The 12641-nt window shown below is 40.9% G+C and overlaps 1 protein-coding gene across 19 annotated transcripts in view; it reads right to left on the bottom strand.

Annotated features, from left to right (window-relative positions):
- Positions 1-12641, bottom strand: part of ptprsa (protein tyrosine phosphatase receptor type Sa) — a 276827-nt gene that overhangs the window by 143618 nt on the left and 120568 nt on the right. For all 19 annotated transcript variants that reach the window (XM_083558977.1, XM_083558975.1, XM_083558972.1 and 16 more), the window contains one exon: positions 3140-3326. In XM_083558977.1, the coding sequence (XP_083415103.1) occupies positions 3140-3227 (88 nt within the window). In that variant the 5' untranslated portion in view covers positions 3228-3326. The remainder of the gene's footprint in view (positions 1-3139; positions 3327-12641) is intronic.

The following is a 12641-nucleotide window of genomic DNA, read 5'->3' on the forward strand; positions in this document are numbered from 1 at the left end:
AGCAAGTGATTTTTCTGGCGCTGAAGGGACCGCAGGGGGGTGAGAGAAGAATATTCTGGGAGACAAACACTCTCCTTGGATAGGGTGTGTGAAGGCTGGTGGTTTCAGAGGGTGTTAGACGACAGTGCAATAGAGGGGATGGGTGTAGTCTGGGCACGGTCTGGCCGGATGCATGGGGCTGGCTGTTTTTAGAGCGTATTACAGTGGAGGAGTGTGGGAAAATGACCCCCACTGCTGGTAGGAGATTGGGGAGATAAATGGGTTATCTGATTAACTGTTTCCCCTGAGAAATCTATAAAAAGAGATAAAAAAGAGTGGGACTGTGTATCACAGCCTCCTAACAGATACGATTCACATCTCGATGTATAAAGGCATATGATATGGAACAGTCAATAGATCAAAGCTATGTGATGTTGAGCGATTCTGATGCACTGTTTTACAGTGTTACTGAATTCAATTATTTCAAATTTTACAAACACAATTACACACTGATCACCTCCTTTACTGGGATGAACAGGCACACAGGCCACGCCTCCTTTACTGGGACTGACAAACACAAGCACCGCCTCCTTCAATGGGACTGACAAATACATAAGCACCGCCTCCTTCAATAGGACTGACAAACACATAAGCACCGCCTTCTTCAATAGAACTAACAAAAACAGAGACCATGACTCCTTTACTGGGACTGACAGATACAGAGACCACGCCTCCTTTACTGGGACTGACAGATACAGAGGCCACGCCTCCTTTACTGAGACTGACAGATGCAGAGACCACGCCTCCTTCACTGGGACTGCAGATGCAAAGTTCATGCCTCTCTGACAGTGTTTCCTTTATGTAGGAAAGAGAGCTTGTGTATCTGTACCTGTTTGCTGCTAATCTATTAAATATAATGCAAGGAGCGTGCACACACACACACACACACACACACACACACACACACACACACACACACCAGGCTTTATTACAGCAGACAAGATTTATTCAAGGGCTCTTTTTTCTTTTTGATTAAAAAACGTCTTCTCTACTTATTGATTTATGGGAAAGGGTCGACATAGGAGAGGAGGATTGGTGTGTGTGTGTGTGTGTGAAAGAGAGAACGAGAGAGAGAGAGAGAGAGAGAGAGAGAGAGAGAGAGAGAGAGAGAGAGAGCAAGAAAGACAAAGAGAGAGTGTGAGAGAAAGAGAATATACATCTAATAGTATATAGTGGAGTGTGCACATATTTACAGGTTCACCTGCCTATTGTGTGTGTGTGTGTTTGTGTGTGCGTGTGTGTGGGTGTGTGTGTGCGCACGTGCACGATTTGTGTAAATGTTTGTCTGTTTGTGCATATGTGGAGTTTAATGCTTTCATTGAAGCAGGTGCATGTATGAAAGACTTCGTAATTAAGGTGCAATTAGAGCTTAAAGACCGGGAGAGATGGAGGAAACCATCGCACAGCCAATCAGCGTTCCTCACAGTGTGTGTGTGTGTGTGTGTGAGTGTGTGTGTGTGTGTGTGTGTGTGTGTGTGTGTGTGTGTGTGTGTGTGTGTAGGATAGGGAAGGTGATTGCAGCTGTAGGCCTAAGGGACCATGACTTTCCTCTACTTGCTCATGATCTCATCGTCCCACACTTGACCGGAAAAAGTGAAAAAGCTACAGTTACCCAACATTCAGTAACACTGCGATCACCTGAACCTGCCTCTGATGTGTTTTTGAGATTTCACTCGGATGGCTCACTTTTCTGACTAATCCAATTTCTGAAATCCTGGAGTCCTCACGCGATGTTAACGTTTGACGTGTGTCAAAACCCATAGCAGCTTGAATGGTGGCCAAGGCTAAGCATAGTTACAGTTGCACACACTTTATTTGGTAATTCATCAACACATCTGAGGAAAAAGATTTTGTTTTGTAGTAGTTTTCTTTCATTTTTAACATCACAACGTCTGTATGAAGGACAGGCATGTGAAAAGCTTTGGTAAACGCACCTTCTCTCTTAGAAATTCTGTTAGCTGTCTATGCTAGGAGGGAAAATATTTTGAATTTATCTGTATGGAGTCCTTTTCTTGTGATTTTGCAACAAATCTGAGATAAATAGTTTGTTGTGTTACCGCAGATAACAGCTACATGACAGCTACCTAAATGGTCATCCACTGACGCTAAGTGGAGATGTCCAAGTCGCTCTCTATTTTTCTCTTTTTTTTTTAAATATCTCTGTGTTTATATTTCTCGTTTAGGTCAGTTTTTTGTTCCCGTTGTCATTTTGCCTTTACATTGTCCACAAATGAAGGGAACTCTCCTGTATCGGGCGGTTATGCTTGGCGTCAACGTTTCCCAGTTGCCTAGCAACAACCTTCTCGTGTCAATTGCGGAAAAAAATCAAGTTCTATATGAACGCACTGAGCTTGTGACATCTTATTAATGCTAATCTAGCAAAAATGTTGGGATATTAACCTTGCATGAGACGTTCGTAACTCTCAGCCTCACTAACAGGAAACAGGGCTTCCTAGAACTAAAGGGTGGGGAGAGAGAAAGAGAAATAGAGAGAGAGAGAGAGAGAGAGAGAGAGAGAGAGAGAGAGAGAGAGAGAGAGAGAGACACAGCAATCATAACCTCAGGTGAAGGGTAAGATTTTAAAAATGAGGCAACCGCAACCAATGCAGGATTGGTTACTGTGTTTTTGTTCATTTATCTTGCAAAATGAATGCACAAAGTAGAACAAAAAACAGGACACAGGATGTGATGAACGGATGCAAAAACTTAAAAAAAACGTGTGAACTGAAAACTAGGAAAAGTAAAAGCAATTAAAGATGAAACCGATGCTGTTTTTTTTTTTTGTGTTTTATCAACAGTTAAATGATTTTACTCTCACAGTGCAACTGCGATAAATAGAAGCACTCCATTGAGAACCCTATTAGGATCTGAGAACAGCCAGTTATTAAGTAGATTTAAATGTTTGCTGGAAAACACGTCCAATGTTATTTTCAGCACAGTTTTCTGAACCATTTGGATATTTTACAGAGATTAAAATCTAGGATCAGTTACACACGTCCAGATCGACATGCAGATCATTACAGCATGCATGTTAAACAGTTCCAGGATTAATAGCGATGAAGTGAGAGAAAGCTTTGGCTGAGGATGCGTTCGGACTTACACAAGGCGAGCGAGCCACCGAGCATCGGCGACAGCAGCAGGCTGCTCACACACAGCAGCGCGGCCATGTTGGGCACCATTCTGCGCATGACCTTTGACCTGCTGGATGAGCCACGGTCCCAGGTGTAGCAGGGGATGGGGCGGGGCGGGGCAGGGTGGGGGAGTCGGCACGCTGGACGTCAAGCACTCTGGAAAAGAGAGAGAATGAAAGAGAGTCTGTTAGCGGAGGTGTTTGCACTTTTTTATCCGCAGGTACTGGTGATTTACGCTGAACAGGAGGCTTTTTATGTAATATAACAAAGCGCTTTTTGAAAAAATGTACTAATAAAAATAAAGCATTCGCAACCAAATATCAGTCAAGAAACACAAAAGGAATTAAATGGAAACGTAACATCGTTTAGGAATCAAAAGCCAAAAAAAGTAGATTTTAACAAAAATGTAAAAGTCGCCGGATTTGAGGCTGACTTTATATTAAAAGGCATTTTATTGTTTCACATCGTAAGAGCAGCCACAGCAAACGCTCGATTAAAACACCTATTTTTATTCTTGTAGTGTATACTTTATACTTTGATCATTTATATTCTTGTTTTAAACTTTTTTTTGAAAAGCATTTTAATACGTCATACTCCGTTTATGTGACATCCAATTGGAATTGATCACCTCTGTATTTCTATTCAGTCTTTGGTACATGCAAAAGAAGCTGATGGGACACATCACGCAGTGACACTGTGGCTACTCGCTCCGTACATATAAACGCAAAAGAATCCATAGCGTTAGCGTCAGCCGCTAATCAGGAAGTGGTTAGCGGCTGATGCTAGCGCTATGGATTCTTTTGCGTTTTATGTCTAGCTTCAAGAAAATCCCATTGAATGAAGGATGGAAGGAATGAAGGCTTTTGTTACTGTATGCTGAAATAAGTTGAACAGTTAAGTTAAAACATCTCTTTGGAAAATTTCATATCAAATGTAAAACACACACACGCATACACACATCTGTATTCCCCAAATGGGGAATGTAAACTATTTAATTTAATATTTTCATTCAATTATTTTGATTAAATCAACTTAATCTGTGCCAATTTAAACGATTACTGAATGTAATCAATATCATAAAAAATCTACTGCATTAACTTGATTTATTCTGTTTTATTTTTTATAAAATATTATAAAATATAATTTTATATATTATTTAACCAAGCAGGCATTTTATTTAAGATAGTTTAAAAAATGTAAACTGTTGATATTTACAAATGTTAATAATTAATAAATTAAAAATAAATAAATAAATAAAACATTTTTACTTAAAAACAGAGGTGTGTAACGACCCGTGAATTGTGTCCACAGTTACACCATAATATATATAGATATAGATAGACAGATAGACAGATAGAGAGAGAGAGAGAGAGAGAGAGAGAGAGAGAGAGAGAGAGAGAGAGAGAGATACTTCATACAGAATAACCTTCCCTTTCTTCCTTAGCCAACGTTTTTGCCTCAGGCACAAAAAAAGTGCACTAGCGTTTCAGCTGTATTTAAAGTACTTGGCAGCTTGATGGTTATATTATCTGGACCTGAAACTACAGCACAGGTGTGTGAATGTTCCTCATGTATACAATGTATATCTACACCGACCAGGCGTGACATTATAACCGGTGAGTGAATAACACTGATTATCTCTTTATCATGGCACCTGTTAGTGGGTAGATTTTTTTATTAGGCAGCAAGTGAACATTTTGTCCTCAAAGTTGACGTGTTAGAAGCAGGAAAAATGGTCAAGAGTGAGCATTTGAGCGAGGACCAAATTTTTATGTCTAGACGACTGGGTTAGAGCTTCAAAACGGCAGCTCTTGTGGGATGTTCACGTTCTGCAGTGGTCAGTATCTATCAAAAGTGCTCCAAGGTAGGAACAGTGGTGAACCGGTGACAGGGTCATGGCCGGCTGGGGCTCACTGATGCATGTGTGGATGAAAAGCTGGCCCGTGTGGTCCGATCCAACAGATGAGCTCCTGTAGCTCAAACTGCTGTCAGCAGAAAGTATATATATCTATATATAATTGCGACCCATGGGATACCTCATGTTTATGTGATTATAATCCTAATCATCTCTACTTTTTAAAAACACTTTAAAACACTCTCAATCTCTCTCTTGGTGTTTTAACACATCGCACCGAATTGATCCTTCATTGCTTTCTCACCTCTCGCTCTCTCTCTCTCACACACACACACACACACACACTTTCTCTCTGCTCTTATCTCTAGATCCCATTATTCACTAATCTGCTAATCTTGTAATTACAGAGGCACCTATTGATATTTCTGCTGATGAACAAATTGTTATTAATCCTTGGTGAATGACTCGGCTGGCAGGGTAAGTTGTAGAACGAAAGACACGAAATGGTAGTATGTACGCTTTTAGAAACGATGCTGAGCACAAACACATAAGTACTGAACGCTTCCATGCTGCAGATGCAGGCTGCAGCTTTCTATAAGCTAAAACTTTATTCACATTCAAATTATAATAATTAGTCAGGCTAATCTAGAGTTTGCTATCCTAATGAAAAAAAGAATGTATATAGAACTTAATTAGCTACATAATCGAATTGTTAGGCTAATCTTAGCCATCAGGTGAAACTGCATATCAAACAACTTTAGCTAATGCTTTAAATGGCCCAATACATTGGCTATACTAGTAAAAATGAGCTTGTGAGGTAAATGTTTCTGGTGTCAGTAAGTTAAACGGTGTAATGTTCGCGATAACGAGTTAGCATTAACGAGTTAGCGTTAAATACACACTATCTGAAATGTGCAATAAATGGTCATGATGTGCTAAATCTTAGCATTAACAAGCTAAAAAAAGCACTTAGTTATAATCTGTAAAAAGGTTTCATTTAACAATTTTGCGAAGTGTTTTATCGCTTACTTTGTAGCAACTGTAAATCCCTGACTACCTCACGTTACTTTCTCTCTCTCTCTGAAAAAAAGTAAAAAAAAAATGCTAAAAAGCCTTACTGACACTGGAGACTCCTTCCAAAAATTAGCTAGCATTAAATCAATGCTAAGATGTTTCTATTGTATAAAACCAGTGTTTTACACAATATAAGAAAAAAAACCCCGCTAGCAGCAGGCTGAGAGCTGACAACGATGACTTTATTGCTGCACTTTACATAATAAGTAGACATACACACACACACACACACGTTTAACACACACTTTTGTCGTCTTTACTTCCTTTACCTACCCGGAGGGTGCGTTCCAAGCACCGCACTCTTACAATAAGCCTTTTATGCTTTCTCCCTTGAGATCAGCGCTCAGCACAATGGCTACACACACATACCTACACACACACACAAACGAATGCACGTGTGTCAATCTGGCCCTTTGTTTGCGAAGCCTATCCTGAGGGCCATGCAATCGCAGCGTGAGAGTGAGGGCCTGCTGACAGGCGGCGCGTAAGCGAGCAGCTCGCTGTCAAAGCGCACAGCAAACACCTGCACTCGGCTCACGTTTACAAAAGACGGCAGCGGTGCAGCGCAGGGCTACCAGGAGCCACATGCCAAGAGAGCAGAAAGTGACGGTCGGGTGTGAGCCACGGATATACGAGGTCCTGCGAGTCAGGTGCCATTCTGTTAATCTCCATTCAAGTGGAAGGGGCTAGATAAGATCTGACTCCACCCCCCTAAACCCTTGTTGCAAATCCAAAAATCCAAGTGGAGGACCTGGACCTTCGCTGATTCCCATAACCCAAACCCTCAAACCTGCAGCATGTAGAGATTTCTCAAATGTCTAGACTTGTTACTCTACACCCAAGTAGGAGGATTGGACTGGACACCCCCTGGATGGCGGATTTCGGCACCACGCAAAGAGATGTACTTTTCAAAACATGGGAAGCCTCGCTCACAGCTAGCTTGGTGTCCCAGGAAAGACAAAAATTCAGACACTGTGTCGTGTTCAGCTGGTGCCGATCATCCTGTTGATGACTTGCACAAACCTTTGCACCTCCGTCAGCTGGCGCAGGAACGATCTCATGCTGGTTTGCAGGTGGAGGAAAAATGGAGGGGAGCCGGGAATATTAACAAGCATGCGAACGGATGCATAACAACGTTTCGGAAAAATATCGACACGATTTTACTTATCCCTCCAGACGTCACAGAGCAGGAGATGATGAAGAGGGTCACTTTGAACAGTGACATCATGGGATGGAGAACGAATGAACACAAGGCAATAGGCTGAAGGTTTATTAACACTGCATCACATGCACATCACTTTTCCAGGGTATTTTTTCTAGTCTTTCATTGTGAGTTTCAGCAGTCAGATGTAATCAGTTCCGCTCACGCTGACTCACCGGGTGCCTAATCCTGCGCATATACATGCATTATTAATGCTAACATGTTTGATTGGCTGAGAGTGAGAGAGAGAAAGAGGGAGAGTGTGAGAGAAACAAAGGGAACGAGAGAATAAAATGTTAAAAGGAAAGTGCGAGTGTGTCAGGCCACAGAGATACACTCTCAAAAATTTTACTCCAGTAAAAGTAAAAGTGTCCCTTTAAACTTTCATTTGAGTCAAAGTACAAAAGTATTTGCCCTCAAATTTACTTAAGTATCCAAAGTACTATGATTCATTATGGCTATAATCTCTCTCTCTCTCTCTCTCTCTCTCTCTCTCTCTCTCTATATATATATATATATATATATATATATATATATATATATATATATATATATATATATATATATACATATATACCTCAACTGTACACTGTCGCGCAACTCCAAATTGCAGTACACTGTATCCTCTCTGGCTCTTATTTAAAGCCAGTGCTCGAATTGAGGGGGGGCTGGCAGGATCCGGGACCCCCCAAGATTATTTTAGTAAAAAAATATATGAATTACACAACAATTGGGAGACCGCCATAAGACTTGACTCAATTCCAGCACTGTTTAAAGCCATAGTACATCCTCGATGATGTAAAAATTCACTCCCTACACTATTAATAAAAGTTTTTATCCACTCAAAAATAAAAAGGATTTCGCAAAATGTAGTTAAGCAAAAAGTACAATATTTGACTTTGAAATGTAGTGAAGTTAAAGAAAAAAATCTATTTCTCTCGGGAGTCTAACTTTTGGCATCGTCGTGCGTTTAAAAAAAAGTTTTTTCTCCCGATGCCATGCAGCTCAGAACACAGGTGAGGTACGTTTTTTTGGTCTAATGTAATGGGGTCCAGTTTTTTGGCTTGAAGTTTGTGAAACCGGGAAAAACCCAGGAAAAATGTAAGCCGCAGGGTTCAAAACGTGAGAAAAAAGTAGCGGCTTATAGTCCGAAAAATACGATATATATATATATATATAAAATGCTAAGCAGCAGTGAATTGGAATCAGGGGGTGTGTGCTCTGTAACATGTGATCAAGTGCAATGGCTGCTGGGAAATCTAGTTGCTGGTAGGAAAACTATCACCAGCAAGCCAGAATTGTATTTTTTTGTCTTAAACAGCAAGGTGTTGGGTAAAAAAAAAATTGGAGATACAGATTTGGAACCGCAGAGCCTGTGCTGTGTGTGTGAGGCGTCGACGTTAATGTGAGTTATGATTATGAAAACTGCAGAGCTATTTATCCTTAGGGAGAGAGAGGCGCTGACACATGGCAATGTTTCTCTGCTCTGCCTGGGGCTCAGACCTGCAGGCACTACGGGACCATGTGTGTGTGTGTGTGTGTGTACACTCATTTAAATGGAAGGCTTGTCGTGGTCTTGGACCACAAAAGAAGCCAAGGAAGGTCTGTGCATGCAGCAAATATGCATATGAAAATGGGAACATTAAAAAAGGAATGCAGCATTGGCACCAAGAAAAGAAGCAGATGCAGCAGGAAGACAAACACGGGAAGAAAAGGAAATGTGTGCCTGTCTGTGTGATGTTTTTTTTTTCTTCATCTCTGTGTCCCCATGTTGATAGGAAAACGTGGAATAATGTGTTGAAGTTTTCTCAAAGAAAGGTGTACACTCAAAAATAGAAATGGTGTGCTGCGTGTGTGTGTGCGCGTGTGTGTGTAAGCCTTAGGTAATAAGGGTAAATTCAGAAGCCAGGTTGTGGTCTCTTGTGTATCAGATCATGTGAATGAGACAGAACAAAGTCATAACGAGCTTCCAATTAAAAACTCCTAATTCAGCGCTCTAGAGACTGACTACACCCCTACCCCTACCTAGAGAATGCTAACTACGAGTGTGTATCTGTCTGAGACAACAAGGATATGCAGTCCAGGTGTGTAATCAAATAGTTTCAATCCAGTGCTGTGCAGTATAACACTACACTGGTGTGTTCAGCAGGGCAAGAAAACCACGCCTAAGCCACACCCTGCATAGAAAACTCGCTCTGGTCACCTGCATAGAAAACTCGCTCTGGTCACCGTGTACAGACCCCCAGGGCCCTACGCTGATTTTCTTCATGAGTTTGCTTGTTTTCTCTCAGACCTCTTGATCAGTTTTGATAAAGTGCTGCTTGTAGGAGATTTTAATATTCATGTAGATGATGCAAACGATGCCCTAGGATTATCATTTGTCGATTTACTAAACTCTTTTGGAGTTAAACAAAACGTCACCAGACCAACCCACCGTTTTAACCACACACTAGACTTAATAATATCCCACGGAGCAGACGTCACTGATATAGATATTTTACCCCAGAGTGATGACATCACAGACCATTATCTCCTACTGTACACACTACCGGTAGAGCAGATTAACCGTGTTTCACCACGGTATCGACTTGGTAGGACTATTATTCCAACCACTAAGGACAGATTCATAAATAACCTGCCTGATTTATCTCAGTTTCACATTAAACCCATAACTGCTGATCATCTTGATGAGATGGCGAACAACATAGACCTTATCCTCACTAGCACTTTAGACACTGTTGCCCCCATCCGGTTAAAAAAGGTTCGAGAACAAGCACCTGCACCTTGGTATAATAGTCATACACATGCCCTAAAGAGAACAACACGTAATCTGGAGAGAAAATGGAGGAAAACTAAATTGGAGGTATATAGAATTGCGTATAAAGACAGTATGCTTAGCTACAGACAGGCGCTAAAAGCTGCTAGAGCTAAACACCTGAGCAAACTCATAGAAAATAACAAAAACAACCCCAGGTTCCTTTTCAGTACAGTCGCTAAATTAACAACAAATCAGGGATCTGAAAAATGTGTTCCATCACAGTTTAGTAGTGAAGACTTTATGAATTTCTTCACTGAAAAAATAGATAACATTAGAAAAACAATTGTGGCAGTTCAACCTCTGACAGCATCTCCCGACACAATCGTACTTACAACCCCACAACTACACTGTTTTACATGTATAGGACAGGAAGAGCTGTATGATGCTATTATGAAAGCTAAATCAACAACATGTCAGTTAGATCCAATTCCCACTAAACTACTGAAGGAAGTGTTATATACAGCTGGTGAGCCTCTTCTCAATATTATTAGCTCCTCACTATCGTTAGGTCATGTCCCTAAATCCCTCAAGTTAGCAGTTATTAAGCCCCTCATTAAAAAACCTAATCTGGATCCAAGCACGCTATCGAATTACAGACCAATTTCAAATCTCCCATTTATGTCTAAGATTTTAGAAAAGATTGTCGCTGCCCAGTTATGTAACCACTTGCAGGAGAACAATATCTTTGAAGAGTTTCAGTCAGGTTTTAGGCCCCATCATAGCACAGAAACTGCTCTAGTTAAAATCACTAACGACCTGTTTTTAGCTTCAGACCAAGGCTACATCTCCCTATTAGTTTTACTAGATCTTAGTGCTGCGTTCGACACTATAGATCATGATCTTCTCCTCGATCGCTTACAGAATTACATCGGTATTCAGGGACAGGCATTAAGCTGGTTTAAATCCTACCTGTCCAATCGTTACCATTTCGTAGATTTAAATGGAGAGCTATCCAGGATAATGCTAGTAAATTATGGCGTGCCACAAGGGTCAGTTCTAGGACCCCTGCTTTTTACAATATACATGCTTCCATTAGGAAATATTATTAGAAGGCATGGAATTAGCTTCCATTGTTATGCTGATGATACCCAGCTATATATTTCATCCAAACCAGGCGATACAGCTCAATTAGCTCGCATAACTGAGTGTGTTGAAGAAATAAGAGATTGGATGACCCATAACTTTCTGCTATTCAATTCTGATAAAACGGAGATTTTGCTCATCGGCCCAAAAAATAGTACACAGAAGCTCCAGAATCTCAGCCTGCATTTAGACGGTTGTTCTGTAACTACTAGTTCAACGGTAAAAGACCTGGGAGTTATTTTAGACAGCAACTTATCTTTCAAAAATCACATCAATCAAGTTACAAAAACAGCCTTCTTTCACCTTAGAAATATTTCTAAGCTAAGAAATATGTTATCTATATCTGATGCAGAGAAGCTCGTCCATGCGTTTATGACCTCTAGAATAGACTACTGTAATGCATTACTAGGTGGATGTCCTGCATCATTAATAAACAAGCTTCAGTTAGTTCAGAATGCCGCAGCAAGAGTTCTTACTAGGTCAAGAAAATACGATCATATAACCCCAATCTTATCGTCCCTACATTGGCTTCCTATTAAGTTTCGAATAGACTACAAACTACTGCTACTCACTTATAAAGCACTAAATGGTTTGGCTCCCATGTATCTATCCAGTCTTTTAACACGCTACAATCCGTCACGCTCCCTGAGATCTCAAAACTCTGGGCTTCTAGTAGTTCCTAGAATAGCAAAGTCCACTAAAGGCGGTAGAGCATTTTCACATTTAGCTCCTAAACTCTGGAATAGTCTTCCTGACAGTGTTCGGGGTTCAGATACACTCTCCCAGTTTAAGTGTAGATTAAAAACATATCTTTTTAGCAAAGCCTACACATAACACACATCACACACATCACATCACAACCTTGTGCTCCAGAATATATGATTACATGCACATTATCAACTTGTGCTGTTAATATCATGAACAGCAGCTACGCTAATTCCTCTCCACTGCTTCTCTTTCTCTCCCCATCCCGAGGCATCCTGAGGTTTGGCCAGCTCCAGTCACGTCCCACCTCGTGAAGATTATGGACCTATGGATGATCATGGAGAAGTAGATGCCGAGTGTTTAAAGGCCCTGGCATGGAGAAGCTGATGCTGGATCTATGATGATCACAAATTGTTCTGTATTTTTGAAAGATTTATGACCAAACTCTTGATGTCACCCATATGAGGATGGGTTCCCCTTTGAGTCTGGTTCCTCTCAAGGTTTCTTCCTCATATCATCTAAGGGAGTTTTTCCTTGCCACTGTCGCCACGGCTTGCTCATCAGGGACAAACGCACACCATTCACCTTCACTGTTGTTTTCTGTAAAGCTGCTTTGAGACAATGTCTGTTGTGAAAAGCGCTATACAAATAAACTTGACTTGACTTGACTTGACCCTGACTCACTATAACTGGTGAGCAACAAAGGCCACGCCTTCTTCTCTGGAACTGTCAAAT

Source organism: Silurus aristotelis (assembly GCF_946808225.1).
Source record: "Silurus aristotelis genome assembly, chromosome: 13".
NCBI lineage: Eukaryota > Metazoa > Chordata > Actinopteri > Siluriformes > Siluridae > Silurus > Silurus aristotelis.